This window comes from Ursus maritimus, unplaced genomic scaffold (assembly GCF_017311325.1).
Source record: "Ursus maritimus isolate PB19 unplaced genomic scaffold, ASM1731132v1 scaffold_36, whole genome shotgun sequence".
Taxonomy (NCBI): Eukaryota; Metazoa; Chordata; class Mammalia; order Carnivora; family Ursidae; genus Ursus; species Ursus maritimus.
The window spans coordinates 6,787,297-6,811,827 of record NW_024426230.1 but is presented as its reverse complement, the minus strand read 5'-3'; the positions used below and the strand labels follow the sequence as shown (position 1 = coordinate 6,811,827).

Genomic DNA, 24,531 nt, shown 5'->3' with positions numbered 1-24,531 from the left:
AACTTTTTTGTTCCCTAAGTAATTGGCAACAGTCATTCCTTAGGGAAGATTTGGTGAATGAACGGGTGAATAAATGAACAGTTGACACAGGTGAAGAACATAGCCAGTAAAGAGAACATTGTTAAAACAAAACAAAACTTTAGAATTTCTTTTAAAAATGGGTTTAGTGAAAGGCATTTTGGATAGTACAGTTAATGCTGGATTGCATGACTTGATTAATAAAAAGGATGTTTTAAGAGCTCCAGAAACAGCGATGAGTAGAATGGAGCTCTCAAACGCTAATGGTGGACCTATTTCTGAGTAACACCAGGTGCGCAAAGTTAATTATCCCTGTTTTTTTCTACTAAGAGCCCCAAAATATGTTTATAAACACACAAATACACACACATATATTTATATGCACATACGAATTCCTTCTAATTCTCTCCTTCTATCCTAAACTATTTTCTCTTGGTGGTACTTGCCATTATTTTGCTGTGTTTATTCACATAGCCTGGGTATTGCAGCTGAAGTCAGACTTGTGATTGTGTGCTTCATTCAGCAGAAAAAATTTTCCATCTCCACATATTCCATTCCCTTCAGACACTTACAGTTTCTCCTCTGGCAGTATGTCCTTTCCCATCAGGCAGTGTGGTTCACTGTTGGGGTGCATTTGGGCACAAACCAGACCTTTTGTTGAGTTACTGCACTCCTACCTTCCTAATTATAGAATTCAAAGCAGAATGAGTGAATTAATAACGTGTATTTATTGCCTGCAGGGTCTGGGGAAGCGTAATGCCGTGGTGCACTTAACGGTAGCACATAAGCTCTCCCATCTCCCTTCATCCTCCATTTTTGCTCTGTGACTTCACAGCAGCAAGAATGGAAGGTGCACTTTACTCACCAGTGAGTAAATCATGTGAATGGATGTTTTAAAGCAAATGCCCAATACACAGTTCACTGAGAGAACTATACTTTCAAAAGCTCTCTGGGAACACACACGTGGAATTTGAAATCGCACTAAGTACTGTGTTTCCTGAGGTATCATAGCTAAGGCAAGGGTGTATGGGCCTAGACAGCATTGAAATGTGTGCTATTGCATTTACTTTCTCCAATCAGAGAATTCTTAGGTGTTTGATTCTCCAGCCATTCAAGCGTGCAGACAAATACTTGGAGTATTAGTATCAAAGAAATAGAACTCTGGATTACCAAAAGACTGTAGAAGTAATTTCTTTGCCTGATAATGACAAGGGCTGTGATTCATTCTGTTTGAAGCATTCTTTGTCCAGTTGCCTCTGGACTCCTGTGATCACCTGTATTTGCAGATCCGTAGAGGCTGACGTAGACCATACCAGAGAGTCAGAGCCACCTGAGTCAGGATTTGGTGGTTGGAGAAGTTGGGGAATTAATTCACATTTTTTTATATCAGCTACCTGTTTGATTAAGATTTGAAGGGGAAAGAGCCATCTCTCAGGAAACCTAATGACCAGGGTAGGTTAAGGGTAGAAATTAACTCTGGTGAAATGTGAATGCTTCCATTGGTTTGGCAAATGTCACTAAGCTCTTTTTTGGGAAGAAAATGCTAAGATGAAGGAAGTATGGGAAGTTATTACAAGAATGAGTAAGAAGTGTAATGGTGAATTTAATAAACAATGAACTATAAATAATCTAGGCTGAAAATATAATTTTTACAAAGGTGAGGGAAAATTCTGTCTCATGGTACTATAGGTAACTCAGGTGCCTTGTAGACCAGATAGCTAGAAGAATCACTTTTTCCCCCCTAAATTACATTCTGTAGGAGTTCCAATCAGAGTCAGAGTACTAAGCTGGATAAACTGGTTCTAACCTCATAGAATAATTCTTGTTAGACAAGTTTCTTTCCTGTCTTCCTCTGGAAAACAATGAAGGCTGGTATAATTCCAATTCAATGGATATTTTAAAAGCAAAGTGAAAGAGACCAGAGTGTTTTCCTATTGGGCCATTGGTGTTTAGGCTCTGAGTCTATCCTGAGACTTGGCCCATGTTATGTTTCGTTTTATGCCTTTTAAATTGGGTGTCCATATGTCTGTCATTTGATTCAAGACTATGAAGCCTATTATGTGTATTTAAACTTTAAATACATTTTATAACAAAATTAATAAATGCTTTCTCTTGAATATAAGTTGTATCCTGCAGTTAGTGTAAGAAACAGTTAAATGATGTACATTTAAACAAAACTCCTACTTTAGAAAAATGTATTAAAGACCAGACCAAGGGAAATTCACATCATATTCACAAAAGACTCAGACTTCCTCCTCCATAATTATTTTCAATTTCAGATTTTAACATCCAAAATAAAATGAAGGCCAAGGTTTTAGAATTCTCAAGAGGTATTTTCTTCAGGTTCTAGTGCCTGTTATCACTATGCTGCATTTAACAGTGTGAAATAGCAGATGTGAAATAAACTGTAAATGAATTATGCATATGTTCCAGATCTGTCATGTTTTTATCAATAATTGAAATTTTTTTCAGCCATTGATCTTATCAATAACTTGCTGCAAGTAAAAATGAGAAAGCGCTATAGCGTGGATAAGACCTTGAGTCATCCTTGGCTACAGGTAAACATCAGTTGCTTTTTCCCAATCAGATGGACTTCTAAATATTTATAAGATTTTGGTATTATATGTAAAAATCTTTTGTTATATTCTTAAAAGTGTTATTCTTATATCAATTTGTTTGCCAAAATGCATGCAACTTCTTAGGATTTAATAAGAATTTAGTGTTTCTAAATCTCCCTTTCTCTCTTTCTCTCTCCCAAGAATATTTGACAGGGGAGAAATATACCACATTACACACTCATGTACGTGCACTTACACAGGCACCAAAAATAAAAACAGAAGAACAAAACAAAACAAAATCTAAGGGTCATTATAAAGCTCCAAGGACCAGATTTCAAGAGCGTCTGTATGTGTAATCCTGAAAAATGTCCGAGCAGATGCCCATCTGGTCATGCACTGTACTCATTGGGAGGCTGCATTTTTAAATCCTGGGCTAATATTCACGGGACAAATGCATGGCAAATATAAAGTATATGCATGTGTTTGTTTCCTCATATATTTATTTTCACATTAAACTTAAACATTAGAAAAATGATACTATGCAATACTGAGGGATTATTTGTAGGCATTAAATTTCAGAGGAATACCAGTATTCCTAATTGTTCGATTGCAAGCATCAATTGCCCACTCTTTGACGCATGATATCATATTAACAGTATGCATTTGCAGAGTTTAGGTAAATAGGAAGGCTTTGGTGCTGATGTTGTCACCTCAGGGTGTCTGATGAAAGACATAGCACGGATAGAGTGGAAGGGAAAAGGGTAACCCATCGGTTGTGGGAACTGACAAGAAATGAAACTGTATTTTAATGAGTTGTAATCGTCTCTATGGTAATATTTTGGAATTTCTTCCTCAGGATTATCAGACTTGGTTAGATTTACGAGAGCTAGAGTGCAAAATCGGGGAACGCTACATCACCCATGAAAGCGACGACTTGCGGTGGGAGCAGTATGCAGGCGAGCAGGGGCTGCAGTACCCTGCTCACCTGATCAATCCGAGTGCTAGCCACAGTGACAGTCCTGAAACTGAAGAAACAGAGATGAAAGCCCTCAGTGAGCGTGTCAGCATCCTCTGAGTTCCATCCCCTATAATCTGTCAAAACACTGTGGAATTAATAAATACATACGGTCAGGTTTAACATTTGCCTTGCAGAACTGCCATTATTTTCTGTCAGATGAGAACAAAGCTGTTAAACTGTTAGCACTGTTGATGTATCTGAGTTGCCAAGACAAATCAACAGAAGCATTTGTATTTTGTGTGACCAACTGTGTTGTATTAACAAAAGTTCCCTGAAACACTAAACTTGTTATTGTGAATGATTCATGTTGTATTTAATGCATTAAACCTGTCTCCACTGTGCCTTTGCAAATCGGTGTTTTTCTTACTGGAGCCTCAATTTGGGTAGGAGTCTATAGAACTGTCCATGAAATAGTTCTGTCCTGTGTGTCCCATTGGCGTTGTCATTATAAGGAAACTCTTGAAGAGTAGATTATTACCAGTTCTATGAACAACTCCAAAACTCACGTGGAAAAAAAAGCGAATGATGGGGGATTGAAGATGGACATGCAATCCTAGACACAAATGCATGGAAGAGTTTACTGTATAGTTTCAAGTCCTTTGCCTGCCTGGTGTGCCTCAGGATGTTCAAACTCAAATAAGTGGACCTAGGTGCGCCTACTACTCATAAGCCTAAATGCCTTAGAAATGTAAACTGCCGTGTATTACAGATATGTCCCCCTTTCTTACAATACCCTCTGTACTATGGAAAATCAGCAGCTAAGCAACCTTTTGCCTTTGTGTATTTTTCAATAATAACAAATAAATATTCTTGTCAAAGAATGTGTCCACCTGACTGAATCATTTTCATTTGCTTTCAGGCCATTTAGGAGCAGAGGTATCTGCTCAAAAAGCAGACAAAGTCTCATGGTTTAGAATTTAGCTTTACTCTGAAGCCTAAAAGTATGTTTCGAAGTGTAACGAAGTATTTGTCTTGCATGTCATCTGGTTTCCAGGAGAAAAAAGAGCTCTCAAAGAGAACAACAACCAAAGCCACACAGGAGACTTGGCGGTATAAGTAAGAATATTACAAATGGCAATTTCGATGTAGCTTCCTGATTTATTAGTCAGTATAAAACCAGGATTGATTACAGTAATGGCTCTAATTTCTTTCTATATTATTTAAACAAGAACGTTCTAAAGTGAACTACAAAAACACATGAAGCCTGGAGAATAATTCCTAAAGAGAAAGCCACCTAAGGTAAAGTTCTGTAGCCTGGGAAAGAGAAACTAATATTGGACTTAACAGACTTTGGGGTAAGGAGTGGATAATGTAGGCTGTTTTTCTTTGTGGAAAGATGGCAAAGCATTATTGTGTATTATTGTTACTATTTACAAATACGGGGTAGAATAGTTGGATCTTTCCAGTGGTTAGTCACTATTTTGTATTATTACCTATTCCTTACTATTTATCCCTTATTCTGAGGGCTTTGAAATTTATGTCTCAGGACACCAATGGAAACTTTTCAGGCAGAAGAGTAAGCAACATCATAGAGTTCACTCTGCCAGCAAGACAAAGTCTGGATAGAAGCCAGGATAAGGAGTGAACCAAAGACCAGCAAAACTATTACAATAACCTTCTGGGATGATGAGGACCTAACATAAAACAGGAGTAAATAGAATTTAAATGTGGAATTTAAAGAAATCTAGAATGAATCCTAGGTTTTGGCTTGGATGATTGATGGAACTATTAATCAAAAGGAGCCTTAGAAAGGGTGAGTTCACACTTGAACATGTTGAATGTAAAGTTTTACAGGACACCAAGTTTGGGATATCCTGAAGGTATTTTTATATGTGCCTGGAGCTTAAGGAAGAATTCTGGAGTTAAAGGTACAGATGTGTAAGTCAAAAGCCCACCATATGTTGATTAGAATGACTTGGATCCTTGGGCATAGAATGAGACAGAAGTGATCTTGGGACATAAACCCGAGAGGAAAATTGAAAAGGAATGTTTAAGGATGGGATTAAATGAAGCAATATTACAGAAGCCAAAGAAAGAAGTTCAAAAATGAAGTAGACAACAGTAGAAAATACTTTGGAGAGAGGACGATTTCAGCCTTTTGGGGGCCAGCCGTACCAACCATTCCAGCATTTTATAACAAATATGATTACAGCTACATTCAGAATAGCCATGTCAAAAGGACATCTGTGTGGCAATGCTATTGACACAATCTACTGCGTCATCAAGCACAAGAAAAAGAAAAAACAGCTGATGTTCAGAGAAAAGAGGGCCACTAAAAGTCATGCCACTTTTCTTCCACCCAAACTATCAGGGATGCTGCAAAGAATCCAATTTCATTGAATGGGCACCCACTCTCTCTGCTAAATTATCATCAATAATGTTGTCCAGACTTCACATCGGTGGTATCTCATAGTATCAAGTGATATGGGCAGGTCCGTAGTCTATGTTTAATTCAAAAGGCAGCTCAGCATTTTTGATACGGAAGTATTGTCTGAGTCTAACAAAAATAAGAGAAATAACAAAAGCATGTGTTAGGGAGGCTGTGGCGATATTCCTTAGGCAATGACATTATCAGCCCACCCAAGATGCCATAAAAATTGCTGGTCTCTATGTATCCTGAACCATCAGCACAAACTGCCACTGTTCTTGCATTTGGCCTGCGCAAGAGGACAGTGCTGAGAAAAATATTTTGATCACTGACGCTTGTGATACGTCCGCTTGTCCCTAAGGAAGAGATCATCTTTGCATTTAGTGAATACTCTGATGGAGACTATTTTGAGAAATATATAGTGAACCATTGTATTGAATGTGTAGAATAAGTACGGCAGTGAAAATAAGAAAGCCGTCTGTCCCCTCTGCATGCATTATCCAGTCAGTGTGAAGTTGGACTCCCCCTGTGAAGTGATTCTGCTTGCAGACCATGTTTGCACTTGGTTTAAGAAACCAAGTGCTGGTTCACCTGAAGATCCACCAAGGCCCACGGAGAAGGGCCTACTGCTCTCAGCAGCCAACGGAACAAGTTCCTTCATCTCAGCCTTTCTACATTGCCGAAAAGATGGTTCTGTCCACCCCACTCTCTTGCCTTTACTCCTATTCCTCCTTTAACCCTGCATTTGACCGATGTCTCACATCATTTTCGCTCCTCTGCTTCTCTTGACCTACCTTCTTTTTGTTAGGTATTTTTAGTATCCACCAACAAATTACCCCTTGACTTAAAACAGGCTCAGCTTCCCACTTTCGGCAAAACAATATAAACAAATCAACTTGAACCTTGCTTCTCCTTTTAGCAAATCTCTAATTTCCCTCTATTCTTTCTCTGGCAAATTTCTCACTTTTTTTTCCCCTTTGGCTTCAGTGTTTATATCCTGTGGGATAAAATTTTCATTTTTATTATTGGTGAGTCTCTTCTCATAAAAGTCATCAGTGGCCTCTAACTCAAAATGAATGGCTTTTCTCAACATAGCTTAGAGTGAGAAACCCAAATGTAGAGACAGACTAACTTTGGCTTGGATTCTGGGTGACCATGCAAGTGCTGCAATCACTCATACGTCTTTAGGGGTGTTGTGAGAGACGAAGTAAAAGAAGACAAACATACAATTCAGTGCATACGTGGCTCAAGATATCAATAAAGCTGTCAGTAAGTGCTCCGCAGTTCTTTAGTCATTCAGCAACTACTCTTTTTTTTATTATTTATTTTAATGTTTTTTATTATATTATGTTAGTCACCATACAGTACATCCCTGGTTTCTGATGTAAAGTTCGATGTCGGCAACTACTCTTGACCACTTGCTCTGTGCTGGGGATATAGCAGCTGAGAGATAGATGTGGTCACTGTCCATATTTCCTATGACCTGTTTTTTCTGAGGTCCTGCCTCCGTTTATCTTCATGGCTACTGAAAGGGGCATGAACTATGAAGCCTAGCGGGCATAGATCCAAATCCCAACCCTGAGCCTTGATAAGTGAACTTAGACAAACTACTTTCAAGTCTCTGAGTCTCCCCATGAGTAGAGTGGCAACAATGCCTATTTTAAAGTGCAGTTGGGATAACTCACATAAGTGTGTAAATTTCTTAGGCAAATTGCTGGCATATATTGTAGGTCAACAGATGTTAATTTCCTCCTCTCCCCGACCTCTGTATGCATTTGCCAAGGTTTTTCTTATTTTCTTTTTCAGTATTTTCTCCTCATATGATTTATTTCCAAATCCATATTGGCTACCCTAAACTCTCAACAATCTAGTTTCTCCTCTCCATGAATTTATAGACTCTATCTATCTGAAGATCCCACCGTGACCTAAATTCAACATGGGGTCTAAAATCAGCATTATCGTTTTCACCTTCAAATCAGCTGCATCATAGACTAAGTGGAACCTTTTTCTTCAGTCTCTCCTCCCTCCCATCTACTCTCTACACCACTGCCAGATTTATCTTCACCAAAATTGCTTTCATCCTTTTACTCACATATTCCAAAATCCTCAAAGACTCTGCTCCCAGTTATCTACAAGATACATTCAAATTCTCTAATATTTCAAAAGCTGTGGGGTCCAAAAATTAATAAAGTCCTATTCAATAAGAATTCTATGTATCCCACAGATTTCTGGACCACAGACAGAATTTCAGGACTTAGACAGGAATTAGTTTCACCTCTTCGAAGTTCATTTCTTATTTCTATAATGAAACAGGAAGCTAGACAATATGACTTCTAAATTATCTCCTAATTCATAGATTTTTATGAAAGCATGGTTTAATTTGAATGTCAACAAGGTGCCAGTGATGCACACTTTTTGTCACCTCTCTTTATGTTCTAATTCTCTGGGGCAAATGCTCTTTTGAGAAAGGGAACGTCATATCCTTCCCTGACCTCCTTTGTGTCAAAGATTGTGTCCAGGAACTTTCGACAATAGATGGTTTCTTTAAGTGAATCTGAGCTACCAGCTATTTTGCTGAAAAGTGTGAACAAAAGTGTGAACACTTGCTTCAGAACTTCTTTCTGTATCTTCAGTGAAATGGTGAAACTTTGAATTAAGATTTAGTTTTTCCTGGGCAATGGAAGAATCTTTGTGTCTTCTGCTGTTTCGTTTTGTTTTTTAATATGCCCTAAAATCCTTAGATCTTCTCCTTTTGAAATATTTGAGTGTAGCTTAGTCTGAGAACAGAGGTTAGGCTTTACTTGAACTTTGGACACTTAATGATCTCAATTGTCAAGGAGATTTTTATTTTCTTCTCATAATTTTGCCTCCACACTTAAAGGCAGATAACTGTCTGGTATTGGTTGGCTGCTGGATTCCACTAGCTTCCACAGAGACAGGGATACTGAGAGGCAAATACCTGAGCGTGACCCATATTAAGTCTCATGTGAAATCTCCAGCTGCATTCTGTGCAGGAGATTTCACCCTTTAGACTGAGGCAGGGGATCAGGAGGAATCACTTGTGTAAAGATGCAGAAGTCAGAAGAACCTGACATGAATAGAGGAAAAGCTCCTGATAAAGTAAAGGGTTAATATGAAGGGAGACCCAGGGAGTAACATTGTCCAGGTGAAATAGAGCTAAATTATCAAAAGCCTCAAAAACCAGAAAAAGAATTCACCCTTTGTCCAGAAATAAGTAGGAAGCTATCAGCAATTTTTGTAAGGGGAATTGTGGAATTCTTTATTTGGCACTGAAGAAAGAAAGAAAAAAGATTGGGGGGGGGTTGCGGTTCTAAGAATTTAAATATTATCTTTAAGTCATGCTTTTGTTCATAGAGAGCAAAAGGCTTTAAAAAATAATAATACAAGCAGAGTCCAAATGAAACTGACTATTCTCTCATTACTTCCTTTGGAAGACAGAGTACTCTTTTATTTTCAGATGTGAATTTCTTCCTCGCACTTGATTCTTTTTCTTCAGACACCCAGATAAACTAAGAACATCTCAAAGGAGATAGTGACTTGAAGAATAAGCCACACTTGAACTTCATAAAATTGTAGCTTGTGTACATAGAGAAATAATCATTAGAGCCAATTATCTTTAGACAGACTGATATTTCAAATTCTAATTACAAAGTTTTAGCCTTGTTAACGCATGTGCTTCATTTTATATCTTGGCTACCACATTTTATTGTTACAATTCATTAAAAATAATGTGAAAATGAAGATGATCATAAACTTCATCATACAAGCAAAAGAAAAAATAGGGCCTGGGTAATGATAACAACATTTTATATTTGCATAGCAACTTCCTTTTAAGGAGCTCAAAACATTTCACAAACATTATCTCATTAATCCTATGAGTAAAGCAATAAAAAATAGATCTCTGAGCTAAGGAAATTGATGCAGGAAAGGGCTACAGTTTGTTTCTAATGTTCCACATTGAATTATGAGCAGATGAAATGGAAGTAGTCAGATTCATTTTTTATTTTAAAATTTACATATAGTAAAATTGACTTTTTTTGGTCTACATTTTTAATGAATTTTAACACATACAGCTTAACATAACTATCATCACATTCAGGATACAGAATAGTCCTATCACTCAAAAAAAAAAAAAAAAAAAAAAAAAAAAAAACCCAGAAAACCCAACTTCTTTATGATACTCCCTTGGAGTCATGCTCTCCAACGTTTACCCCTGGTGAACACTAGTCTGCTTTCCATCCCTACAGAATTGCCTTTTTCAGAATTTCATATAAATAGAAGCACAGAGTGTATAAACTTTTGTAGTTGGTTTCTTTCCCTCTGCATAATGCCTTCGAGATTCATCTGTGTTGTTGCGTGAATCAGTAGTTTATTCCTTTTTATTGCTGAGTAGTATTCCGTTGCCTGGATGTATCAAGTTTGTTTATCCATTCACTTATTACAGGACCTTGAGGTCATTTCCAGTTTGAGTTGATTTTTAATAGAGCGGCTATCTATATTTATGTACAGATTGTGTGTGAAAATAAGTTTCATTTCTCTAGATTAGATACCCATGAGAAGCGTCGCTGAGTTATATGGTGTCTGTTAACCTCACAAGAAACTGACAAACTGTCTTTCAGAGTGTCTGTGCCATTTGTAATTCCCACTGGAGGCATATGAAAGTTCCAGTTGCTCTGTAGTCTCATTAGCACTTGGTATAGTCACTCTTAAAAAATTTATCTTAATCATTCTAATCAGTGTGTAGGGGTATGTCATTGTGGTTTTCATTGCATTTCCATAATGGAGATTCATACTGAGTATCTTTCCTGTGCTTATTTTCCATAGGTGTATCTCTTTTGGTAAAGTGTCTGTTCAACTGTTCTGCTCTTAGTAGTTCTAGAAATTTTGTAGATTCTTGGGGATTTTCTACATGGACAATCATCTGCAAATAGACAAAATGTTATTTATTCTCAATCTTAGGCATTTATTTCTTGATCCCTTGTATCTAAGCTGTCATATTTAGGCACACAAATTTATTCGTATTATTCCCTTGTTACCCTTTTAATATGTGGAGCTTGTGGTGGTATTTTTATTCCATTTCTGATTTTGGTGGTATTTTTATTCCATTTCTGATTTTGGCAATTTGTATCTTCTCTCTTTTTTCTTTGTTAGTCTAACTACAGGTTTTTCAATTTCATCAATCTTTTCAAAGAACCACCTTTCAGTTTAATGATTTTTTTCTACTGCTTTTTTTGTTTTAAATTTAATTGATCATATCTTTATTGTTTCTTTCTCCCTCCTTTGGAATTCTTTCTAATTTCTTAAGGTACGTCTTCAATTATCAATTTGATATTTTTATTTTTAATATAGCATTATATTGCTAAACATTTCCCTCAAGCATTACTTTAGCTGCATCTCTCACATATTAATGTGTTGTATTTTAATTTTTGTTAAGTTCAAAATATTTTCTTATTTCCCTTCAGTCTTCCTCTTTGACCCATGGATTATTTAGAAGTATGTTCTTTAATTCCCAATTACTTAGAGATTTTTAAGTTATCTTTCTGTTACTGATTTCTACTTTAATTCCTTTATAATCAGGCAATATATTTTGTATGATTCCATTCCTCTTGAATTTGTTATGATGAAGATATGGCCAATCTTGAGAATGTGTCATGTGTATTTGAAAAGAGTATGTATTCTGCTGTTGTGGGGTGAAGTGTTCTACAAAAGTCAACTGAATCCATTTGATTGATGGTGTTGTTCAGTTCTAATGTATCTTTCTGGTTAATTTTACACAGTGTATGCTTTTTCATTCTTTTACCTTAAACCTACATCCATATATTAAAAAGTGATTTTCTTGTAGATAAAATGTAACTGGGTCTTGGATTTTTAAAATCATTATGAAATCTTTTTTTTAATTGATATGCTGAGACAATTTAAACTTAACATAATTATTCTTATTTTTGAATTTAAGCCTACCATGATTTTTTTTTGTTTTCATTTCCTCTCTTTTTTATTCCCTTCTTTTCCATTTCCTGCCTTATATTGAATTATTAGAATATCTTATAGCATTCCATTTTGGTTTATTTGTTGAGTTATACTATTTCTCTGTAAATTTTTGTTAGTGGTTGATCTAAGGATGACAATAGACATGCCTAACGTTTCACAGTGCACGTAAAAGTAATATTTTACCACTTCAAGTGCAATATAGAAAGTTTGCAACCTTGTAGATCCTTTATCTTCTCCTCTTTATGTTGTAGGTAATGTGTATTATATCTACATATATTGAAAACCCCATCTGACTGTTATAATTTTTGCTTTCAACATACATTTTTAAAAAGAGTTTAAGGAGAGATTTGTCTATTACGTTTACTCTTATATTTACTGTCTCTGTCCTTCTTCTTTCATTGCTGACATTCCAAATTGTCCTCCAATGCCATTTTGATTCAACCCAAAGAACTCCCTTTTACATTTCTTTAAGAGCATTTCTGCTGGCAACAGTTTCTCTAGTTTTCCTTCATCTGAGAATATCTTCATTTTGCCTTCATTCATAAAGGATATCCCACTGCCTTCAGACCACTACTTTCTGGATTGTGATATGAAATCTGCCATCATTTAATATCCTCTACCTATGTTCATGCAATGTTTCATTTTCTTCTAGCAGCTTTCAAGATTTTTTTGCTTGTCATTTGTTTTGGGAGTTAGATTCTGATGTTTCTGGGCATGGATCTCTTTGCACTCACCCTGTTTAGGTTTCACTTAGCTTCATGAATCTTTAAGTTACAGCTCGCCAAATTTGTAAAGTATTTCCTCATTCTTTCCTATAACGGCTTTTCTTAACCACACTCTTTCTATTATTTTTTGGGGACTCCAATGACATGAATGTTTAACCTTTTGGTATTGTCCCACATATCCCCAAGACTCTGTTCATTTTTTTAATCTCTCTTTTTCAAATGAGATACTTTCTGTTGATCTAAGTTCAAGCTTACTAATTCATTCCTCTGTCATTTCCATCTTGTTCTTGAATCCATCCAGTAAGTTTCTGGTTTTGTTATTGTATTTTTCAGTTCTAAAGTTTGCCTTCAGTTTTGTTTTTATGTCTTCTATTACTCTTCTGAGACTTTTTAATCTTTCCATTCATTTCAACAGTATTTGGCATTACTTCTTGGAGTATGGTTAAAATCACTACTTTAAATTTTTTCCTGATAATTTCCATAACTATACCATCTGTTGAGAGTTTCTTGCTTCTCTCTATGTTGAATTTGGGGATTTTATCATGAACATCTTGAATATTATGTTGGGTGTTGGTCTTGTTTAAATGTTGTAGAGAATATTGATTGCATTATTTGTTTCTTGATTTTAATAGTAATTGATCCTGCTAGATTCAAGCTACAAATTCCTACTTGCCTTCTGTGGGCTATAATTTCAAAGTCAGTTAACTTTTTAACACTTGTGCTGTGCCATTTGGACCTGTCTTTTGTGTGCACCACCCAGTGGCAGTCTAGAATTAAGTTCTTACAATTAAGTTCTCAAAGTCTTTGGTAAGCGGACTAGAGATAGATTTAAGCATGCACAACCTGTGACTGAGCCCAAAAGTTTGTATACAACTTTTTGGAATTATTTTCCTGAGCTCCCTCCTGTCTGAGATCTCCCTAACACAGGAGCCCCCTTTTAATGGTCCTCTGGCTAGTAAGTCAGGGCTTTGGCTTCCCCACTCTGTAACATAATCAGCATGTCTGTGTCAGTCTCCAGGGCCAAGCAGCAAGAGGATATATAGCGAAAAAGACACAATAAAGTATTTCCCTACACTCTTGGGACTAGAGTTCTTCTGGTCAAAGAGAAGCACTCCTTCATTTGAGTGTTAAGTGTCTGCCAGTGGTTACCATTGCTATCACTGCTGTTTTAGAGTTAGCTGGGGGAAAAGATCATAGAGAAAAGCACAGAGTATTTTCCCCCACTTTCTCTGACATCAGGGGGCCCTTTTCTGCTCATTAGCTAAGAAATAGCTTCTCTTGGAGCCATTTCTATTCACATTCAATGCACAATCTCAAGTTCCAGGCTGCTTGTGAGTTCACTGCCAAGAGATACCAGAGAAGAAAAAAATGGGAAACTCATTGCTGATTTGGTGCTACTTCATGTTCCGGTTTCCTTCCCCAATCCGCCTACTACCATTTACTTTTCGGAGTTCTCCGATAGCTGCTGTATGCATCATGTCCAGGGGTTTTAGATTCTTTGGGGGAAGAAATGGAGTGATATGTGTTTACTCCATTTTGATTGGAACCAGAAACCAAGGTTTATGTTTCTTGAATCCTAGTCATCAAACCAATCTTGAAAGTGTGCTTTAGTCTAAAGCCTAAAACAAATGTCCAAACAGTAATAGTATATAAGATTTAAGTAGCAAAGGTGCCAAAAACTCAAACATTTCATTTAAGTCTGCCATGGCTCTATGAAGGTTGTACGATAGGCATTTTATATATATTTAGCTTTACAGATAGGGGCCTGGGGTACAAAGAAATAAATAACTTACCCAAGGCCACACAGCTAATAACTGATGGGGTCAGGATTTGAATCTAGATAGTCTGGCTCCAGAGACCAAGCCCTCAATCATACACAGGTGCTTAATGTTCTATTTCTATTTTCTCTTTTTGTTTTATTTTAGTGTATGTGTTATTGTGTGTTTATGGAGAACACCGAATATAACTATATAGCTACAAGCACAAGTTTAGGAGGGAGAAAAGATTAGCTGGCAAAGAGGTGATATGACCACTTTTCAGAAAAACTGAGACAATATTTTGGGAATCAAAACAATTTTAAAGTCCTTGATCCTTTAAATTTATATGTGTATCAGCTGGATTTATTCACACACTTCTCCTTTTCCCTTCATATCTTTAAACTGTAATGTTAAGTAGAAGGGCATATGGAGGATAGGAGGTTTTTGTTAGAATCAGTCCCTGCTGTCAAAAAAAAATTTTTTTAATTAAAAAAATCAATAGTTTTCACTTATCTATAAAATTAAAACTCCAACCAAGACACTAATGTAGTCCTATAAAAAGTGAAACCTCTGGAGTAGGGCTGGTCATGGATCACCACAGATGAGTACAAAAATTGTGTGTTTAAGCATTTTTATGGCAATTTGATAGTCTTTCTGTTATTGAATATAATAACTAAAAAGCAGACTTGTATTTTTTTGTTCTTGTTTTTATTTTACTCTTATAGTGATTCGTTTCTATTATATTTTCCAAAAGCATAACTATGCCTTGGATTGGAAATTAAAACAAAAAACAAAAAGACTGATTGTTTACCCCACCAGTTTGAGAAGTGCCACACTGCCTTCTAATTTTAAGAGAAAAAAATGGCAAAATTAATTAGAACACAGGGTCCATGACATGATTTTCTTCCTTCAGAGATTCTTAGCATTTCTAAAAAGTATGCCTGGCATTTTAAGTTAGGTTGTGTTTGTTGGTAAGAGACAAAGTCCCAGAGAAAAGTCCCCAGAACTGATGTTGACTCTGTCTGAAAGCTGGTGTTTATATTCATTTCTTTTCCCTCGAATTTTAGGCTTGGAGAGTAGCCACCCCCCCCCCCCCAGTTCCATAAAGAAGACCCCAAAAGCTGCTGCCGCACGGGAAGATCACTGAGGCCAGGTAAGGTCTTGGCCTGGGTGGGGCTTCTCAGGGGACGGGAGGTCCTTGAGGACCACTGTTAGTCTCAGCCCTTGAGAGTTAAAAGGCAGGGAAGACAAAAGGGAGGGGAGTGGAAGCAAGTACATCAGCACAAGACTGGCTATTGACCTTATTACTCAATTCAGTGACAAACAGCTCTTACTCTTAATCAGTTCAACCAACACCCTACTAATTAATATTTTTTCGCCCACATGCTACATAAACATCGATGTCTGGTTAAACACAACAATCAGCCAACTTCTCTGAAGGTTTCCTTAAGTACCTAGAATTAGATCTTAATATAAGAATGTATTGCAACAGCACTAAATGTGTTCTGAGAGAAAAGAACTGTCTACAGTGTGGAGATTGTGTTCCTTGTGATGAAGTTTTACAACATTTAATCAGAAAAACCTATCCAAATTTGTTCAAGAGTTTTTCTTTTTTCTATTTTGCCTTTTTTCCCCAAATAGATACAAATCTCAGTATTGTAAAAACAAAAGTATTTGCAGAATTGGAAAATTGGGACATATAAATGTCTGAGTTTTTTCTAACAAAAATACCAACAAGAATTAGTAAAAAAATACAGAAAAGAATATTAAGTCAGTAGTTATATATATCATGTTCTCTGAACTGGCCCATCAATGTTCGAATAGCAGTTGCCTAAATATATTTAAGTCTTTCCAACTAGTTGAGCTACTCTATCCTGTAAAAATTAATAAATGTTCTTTGTGAGGTTGGAAACCCAGTGTTTCATCTAGGATTTCCTGGAAATTCTTGGGGTCTGATATTTCTCCCAGTGTGATATCTCTTCCTGCTTACAAAAAAAATATTTTTGATCTCCTTGTGTTTTATCTAGTCTGTATTTACCCGAATGTGAAACATAGCCTTTCATTTCCCTAAATTATCACTTCAAGAGGCATCTGTGCTTTGTAAACCTTTCCTGAAGATTGGGTTCATAATACTTCCTACCTCATAGAATTGTTAAGAGCATAAAGCAAACATATGAAAGTAAACTCTCTGGTATACAGTAAACATCTAATAAATGTCAGCTCTTATTATTTGTTTAGGGATAATGGTATGGAGTTACATCATAGCAGACAGAGTAAAATGAAATGTTAGACATACCTGACCTCTGAAATTTTTTAGCCTGTTCTACCATAGGCATTTCTCTCCAGGTCAAACTCGTTTCCATGACCAGCTTATTACTCTTTCAACCTAGCTGTACATATCTCAGTTCCTGTTACTTTTCTTAGGCAGAGGAACTCAGCTCACTTGCTCGATGTCTTTCTCTCTCTCCTTCTCTCTCTCTCCCTCTCCCCCGTTCCTTGTCTCATGGCATCCCTGTCCTCTGGTATGGTGGAGAGGAGAAAGGATTGGGCTTAGACATGGGACGAGGAATCTTTTGATGGACTCTTTCATCTCCCAAGCTCAAGCGACCTATCAAAGAAGAATTATTCCACTACCCTAACAGCTAGAGTCAGGCCAGTCAATTGTGAGATTAAAGGTTAAAGTGGCCCCAAATTATAATTTGATTTTACCCAAAACAATCTCTAGTAAAGAAACCATCATTGAAGCAAGGAGAGTTAGATTGGGTGGAAGATGACTCTTAGAAAACTCATATCAAATATCACTCCACATTCATGGGTGCCTGGCTGGCTCAGTCAGTAGAGCATACCACCCTTGATCTCAGGGTCTTGAGTTTCACCCCTAGATTGGGCATAGAATTGGGTAAAATTAGGGTAAGCATACTTTAAAAAAATACTGTTCCACATTCAATCTTCTAATAAGCTATACACAGCAAATCTAAATAAGAAATAAAGACTTGGATTTACTTGATAAATAAATTCAGGTAAAATTATATTGAAAACATTCTTTCCAAAGAAATAAAATCTGATACTAACAGACCCTTAAGGAAAAAAGCCAACAAACTTTCAAATATTAAACCAAACTAATTCTTCTACTTAATGAATTTTTAGAGACTGTTCATGTATTAGTTTCTTAGGGCTGCATTCACAAAAAAATTCGTGGCTTAAAGCAATAAACATTATTTTCTCATAGTGCTAGAAACCAGAAGTCCAAAATCAAGATGTTGGCAGGACTGTGCTCCCTCCGAAGGCTCTAGTGGAGAATACTTCCTTTTTTTCTTCCAGCTTCTGGTGGCTCCAGGCATTCTTCGGCTTGCGGGTTGCATAATTCCAATCTCTACTTCACACTTCCCCTTGAATTAGTGCCCACCCTAATCCATGACAGTCTCACCTTGAGGCCTTTAACTTAATTACATCTGCAAAGACCATTTTTCCAAAGAAGGTCACATTCACTGATTTGAGAAGTTAGAATATAGACACATCTTTTGACAATTTTTAAAAATTGAAGTAGAATTAGCATACACTGTTATATAAGTTTCTGGTATAGGACATAATGATTCAGTAATTCTATACAGTATTCAATGCTCTTGCAATAAGTCCACTCTTAATCACCGTTATATATTTCACCTTCTTCTCACCCATCTCCCCTCTGGCAACCACCAATTTGTTCCCTGTATTTAGGAGTCAGGTTTTTTGTTTGTCTCTTTTCTCTTTTTTGTTCATTAGTTTGTTTTGTTTCTTAAATTCTACACGAATGAAATCATACGATACTTGTTTTTCTCTGACTGGCTTATTTCACTTAGCATTATATGCTCTAGGTCCATCGAGGCCTTTGCAAATGTCAAGAACTCATTCTTTTTTATGGCTGAGTACTATTCCATTGTAGATATATACCACATCTTCCTTATTCATTCATCTATGGATGGCCACTTGGGTTACTTCAATATCTTCACTGTTGTAAATGATTGGTGGGAATGCAAATTGGTACAGCTACGGGAAACAGTATGGAGGTTCCTCAAAAAATTAAAAATAGAATTACCATATGATCCAGTAATTCTACTACTGGGTATTTACCCAAAGAAAATGAAAACACTAATTCAAAAAGATATATGCACCCCTATGTTTATTGCAGCCTTATTTACAAATAGACATATCTTTTTGAGACCACAAGTCAACCCATGACAGCTCAGAACATGGATAATGAACTGAGTTGGGGGAAAAAAAAAAAACTTTTCTAGAACAATTTTACCAATTGGGTAGAATTAGGGTAAGCGTGAAAAGGCAAAAAAAAAAAAAAAAAACCAACTTGAAAATCTGGCTATATTTTAGTATATATAATAATTTCAGCAAAGCTAACAATCTATTAAATAAATTATAATATCATTGAAATGAGAGTGGTGCTTTGCAAATTTGAAAGCAACTTTTTTCCCCTTGAGACTATTCTTTATATTACTATGTATGATTTTTGATATGGTTAGCAGATACTTTCATCACAGGTAAAATCGATTTTAGCTGAGCTCTTTTGAATGTTCAAGAATCAGTTAGGTATGAATTTATAAAATATCACACTCACAATTTTTTTTAAGATGAATGAGGAATTCCACAGCTGAAGAATTAAAACTTACCTGAATTCACTTGGACACTTGCTTATTTCAACACATATTCTTATAGATTAATATTATTCTATATTCTGGAAGAAGTTCTAGTTTGATGAGCTTAGTAAGGGATAAGAAGATATTAAAGTCTTAAATCTTGACCTACAATATCACAGGTATATTATAATATCAGTAATTTCTAACCAATTGGCTAAGCAAACTAAAATCATCTATCTTTTAATATCAGAAGGTAAATAACATAGGAAAGATGAGGCCCTTCATACCTACTTGTCTAAGTTAGGTTGTGATCTAAGGAATTTTCAGCTACCCTCAGAGTAGATCAGTAGACTATCATAATGTGCTTTTAATTATATTCATTAATATTCATTTGGGAAAAGTGTATCATAGTTTCTATTTCAAGAACAAAAGCTGGAATATGAAACCTTGCTTTTGTCTAGAACATTCAGTTTGAGGCTAATCTTTTAAAGACCTTTCTCTAAGGAGATTATTGTGCTTTAACGGTTCAGTTACTGAAATGTAACAAATTGGCTCTGTTGAATTATAAACAATTTCTCTAAGGAGTACCCTATTTAGACCAAAGGTGAATGATTTTAACTTGGTTTAATAATTTGCCTCATTGTTTTGCTGAGACCACATTAGCATAGAGAATTAATCAAGGGGTATGGATCAAAAAAAGAAAAATGGTCAGCATAGGATGTCAGTGGTTTCATGGCACCGGAACTCTAGTCCTGCACAATAACAGTAGCAGGCTTTTATTTAGCACTTACTATGTGTCAGCCACTGTCCGCACTTCACATGCATTAATTCATAGAATCCTCAAAACAGGTCTGTTATTGTCATGCCCATTTTATAGATGAGAAAACCGAGGAGCAGAGAGAATATATGACTTGTAGTGAGAAAGTGATAGAGCCAAGATAATGAGCCAGGTAGTTTGGCTTCAGAGCCCTTTCAACTCCCCAAAACTTGGGTTTTTCCTTGATGTTATACAATAAACACTTTTCTAAACAATACCATTTTTTGAAAATGCTGTTGACATAGCTGTACAACATTCTTAGATTTTTACTGTAATTTATTTTACTATTTCTCTAAGTTTTCTGGGATCTTTTTTGCTATTGTAAATAATATTTATACGAATGTTAGACCAACTTTTTGATAATTTCCTTTTTAAAAAGCAGAAGTGACAAATACAAGAACGTGAATTTTCTAAGGTCCTTAATACATTATGCAAAAAGCTTCCAGAAGGCTTATATCAATTTGCAACCCCAGGAGTACTAGCTAGATAACAAAAAAATAGCATAAGCAAAGGCACACAGGGTGGGAGAACATGGTGGGTTTGGGGGAAGGCCATGGAAGAGTGACAGCAGCAGGCAGGATTCAGACCATGACGGGTACAGGGAAATGAACAAAAAAAAGAAAGATATTAAGCAGTCCTAGGCTTCTGACTTGGATGTCACAGTCCGCTGGATCACCAAAAAAGAAATCAGATGAAAAGAGTAGGCATTTTGGGAGGAAGATAATGAGATCAGATTTAAATATATTAAATATAAACTGTGTATGGCATGTCCAGATGGCTAGTTTAGATTTTCTGGTCGAAGACTCAGGAAGCCAGGACTTCAGATGTAGATCTGAGAGTCATTATTTTATAGGTCACTGAAAACTGGTTGATCAGTCAAAGTACATTACAGGGAAAAGAGAAACCAGAGCACAGAGTTTTGGGCACAACAATATTAAGAAGTCTTATAATCTAGCTTCTCTAAACCAAATTTTTTTGAAATATAAATAACTGTAATTTTGTGATAACTAGCACTAATCATACAATCACATCATGGTTCTGAATTTGTGTAGCAATAACGCCCACTTTCCGACTGACTCGTTTTATACATATCAAATAGATTTAAAATGTTGTAAGACAGGGACCCAATAATTTTGCCTTTAAAATATACATTTAGGATTTAAGAAATTCAGTTTTGCTCTAAGAAGAAAAAATTTATAACAAATTAGAATAGTAACATGATATATACACTCATCTCAAGAACCAGGAATTTGGAGTAATTACCAAATTTTGAGAAATTAGTATAATTTTGCTATTCTCTAGCCAGCAGACAATCATGAGAAGCCCTACCCCTACCCCATCCCCCACGCTGAAAGACATTTTTTTTCTTCTGGAAGAGCCCATCTAAACCATGTAGATTTGTATACTTTGCCACCTTGTGGTCATTGCAGTTCTTTGCATGACTCCATCCATACTGTGGTTTGAAGACTTTCCTGTTAAAATGGCTAGATGTTCTTATATATTTAATTAATAGCAATACCAGCACAAATGTATCAGAATAAACTTGAGTGACTTTGATAAAAAGATTACCATGCCCAAGATGAATATCTAGCTGTTGAATTTATTGCAGGCTGATGTATTTGCATGATAACTTTTTCTGGATCTTTCTTAAATGTGTTTTTTCAACATGTTGCTACCGTAATTATTTTGACACAGAATAAATGTTAATAAAAATAAGAAAAGGGTTATTATTCTTGACAGTCTGGATATTAGCATTTTTTTTATTTCACTGAGGTTTTAACAGAAAATAAAACTCATGACATGGCATATATGGAGTATATATATGAATAAATAAGACAGCTTTCTGTAAAACTCAAACCAAAGCATCCACGAGGGCTTAAGTTAAGCTCTAGTTTCTATATTTTCTAGTTCAATCTATCAGAAACCAATGTGCTGGAGAAATGAATTTTTAAAATGTCTCTAGAGGTTCAGTAGCCATTGCCAGATAACTAATGTGGTACGGATGCATTTTTGAGAGGTTTGGGTTATTTGCAAGAAAATAATTACTGAATATTTCATTATAATTTTGTTTCATTTCTGATTCCTTTTCACATGAGATTCGATTTTCCTATGTTTGTGAGTCTACAAAATATTCAAACATTTGTCTTTGGAAGCTACCCAGGGAACATCATCTTTGTTTTAGGGCTCGCTCTTAGGCATAAACAGAGGTCTTTTGCCATTCCAAGTCACTAGCTCCCTGGGTCTTGAGGAAATAAGCTGGGTTTTGAACAAATAGTTTCATAGCCATTACCATTCTTAAGCTGCATTTTATTTCTCAAAATATAGGAGATGCCATTAAAATTTAGCAAAGAGCAGCTGGGCTAAATTTCCTTAATTGTTTTTCCTTTAAAAAAAGATACGCTTTGACTCATTTAAGCTTTGGTGATACAGTTCAACTGAAGGGACTTCCCCAAAGTTGCACCAGTAAAGGAGCCATGTGAAAACACACAGCCTCGACTGTAAGAGAAAATACAGGGAGAAATAATAGCATTCTATCTCTATTACTAGAGACCCAACCCAAATTACAGATTCTCTTAAGGTTAGGTCCATAATGCTTCTCTTATATGATGGGCTTTCAAGAAGTATTTTGGCTCATGAGTCCAAAAAAGGATCAAGTCCCTCCAGAACCGTCAAGTAACCAGGACACACAAGTTTCTGACCCATATTTGTTCCCAGTTACCCACCAGTTTTAACAGAAATGAGGAGAGAGATTTCTTAGAGAATAGATTGTTTTCTGCTATGTATTAGAAACAAATTGTAGTACCTTGTTAAACTTTAACTTGGTTGGGCGAGGTTGGATTTTTCCTCATGGAACAGCAAGCTTTACTTAATGCAGTGAGGATGGTCAAGCAGGGTTAGGCTGAAAAACATAAGGATAAAAAAGGATAAAAGGAATCACTTTTGTTCACATATCAGGGAGATTTGATGCAAAAATAGTAGCTCCATTCACATGCAAGTCACATTATAAGTGATATCATAAAGGAATACTTTTAGGTAAAAAAAAAAAAATTAGTTCATCTGAAAGCTGGATTTAAATCCCAGTTCAACCATTTCCTATTCAGGCAAGTTATTAAACGTCTCTAGTTCTCGACTGACTCATATTCTTCAAATAATTATACTTCTCTCAAGTGAACTCATGAACATTAAATAGGAAAATATTAAAAATACGCAAAGGTATCAGCCAGGTTAGCAAAAACTATGCTGTGATAACAAATAAACCCCCAAATTTCAGTGGCTTAACATAAAAAAGTCTTATTTCTTGCTCATTTCTTGCTCAGTTTGATGTAAAGCTGGTTTTGCTCTTTTACAAGCCGAGACCCAGAGATCCTGGGTTTCTCGCAGCACAAATGGGAGCGAGCACACAATAGAAAGTACATCCAATTTTTATTTTCTAGGATGTGAAGTAACACATCACTCCCCCTAATATTTGATCACGGAGAGACAGTCACATGATCTTATGAAGAGGCCTGGGGGCTTGGAAATGCCGTGGGGCACATGGATATATTGTAAAAAACCAATGCGTGTTACTACGAGCAGTGTGTTTTTATTATTGGAAAATGAGAAGTACAGATGCACATAAGGAAAAAAATACATATTAAACACAATCCCATTATCTTTTCAAATTTTTGATGATCTTTTCAAACTTCTCTACATACGCATTTTCATGTAATTTTAAATGAGTACGCAGGTTTTCAATAAATGCTGTTTCCCTCCTTTGGAGACTTCATCCATTTCTCTTCCTGTCACGAAAAGCATGCAAATTGGGAGCAAGAGTGACATTGTAGGGATAAACTTGAAACTGCTCTAATTTCTCTGAAATGCATATCAATTTCTATAATTATTGGCAACAGATTACTTGTGATACAGCTTTTTATTTTTAAGATTTTATTTATTTGAGAGAGAGAGCGGGAGCACGAGTGGGGATGGAGGGGCAGGGCAGGGGGAGAATCAGACTTCCTGCTGAAAGGAAGCTTGATCCCAGGACCCCAAGATCACAACCTGACCCAAAGGCAGCTGCTTAAGGGACTGAGCCTCCCAAGTGTCCCTCTTGTAATACAACTTTTACCCAAGACCATGAAACAATGTGTCCTGATTCAGAGGGTAAAAACTTCTGCTTGTAGAACTTGCCAAAAGAGTTAGGTGGTGACAGAGGGAGCCATTAAATTTGGAACATATTTCCCTGGCTACTCATGTTGCTACCTCAACTTTACTTGACAAAGTAGTGCATATGACTTTTTATTGTTCCCTAAGGATGTTTGTATACGCAGTAAGTCCAATTGCAGCATTCAATAAGTCCTGTTTCTGTTCAAAACAAATTACAGTGCACACAATTTTTTTCCTCTGGTCTTACTTGAAATCAGGTAGCTATTATAAATAATACAAAACAAACACTTTATTTTAGAAAATTACAGAAAATAGCATCACCTTTTACAGTGTTACAGAAATATGTGGCTATTTGGAAATCCTAAATCAAAACTCCTTTGAATTAATATCCAAACATACTTAAGGCAAGTAAGACAGATTTTGTTAAATTGTCTTTTCTAATTTTTAATGCTGAGGTAGAGGTTTTGTTGTAGATGAAGCATGACTATAG

General features: G+C 36.1%; 1 protein-coding gene across 1 annotated transcript in view; it reads left to right on the top strand.

The window, feature by feature from the left end:
- Window positions 1-3,935, top strand: part of PRKD1 (protein kinase D1) — a 314,111-nt gene extending 310,176 nt beyond the window's left edge. Inside the window, 2 exon segments of the mRNA XM_040620799.1 lie at window positions 2,491-2,576; window positions 3,433-3,935. Of these exon segments, the coding sequence (XP_040476733.1) occupies window positions 2,491-2,576; window positions 3,433-3,651 (305 nt within the window). The 3' untranslated portion in view covers window positions 3,652-3,935.
- The last annotated feature ends 20,596 nt before the right edge of the window (window positions 3,936-24,531 follow it).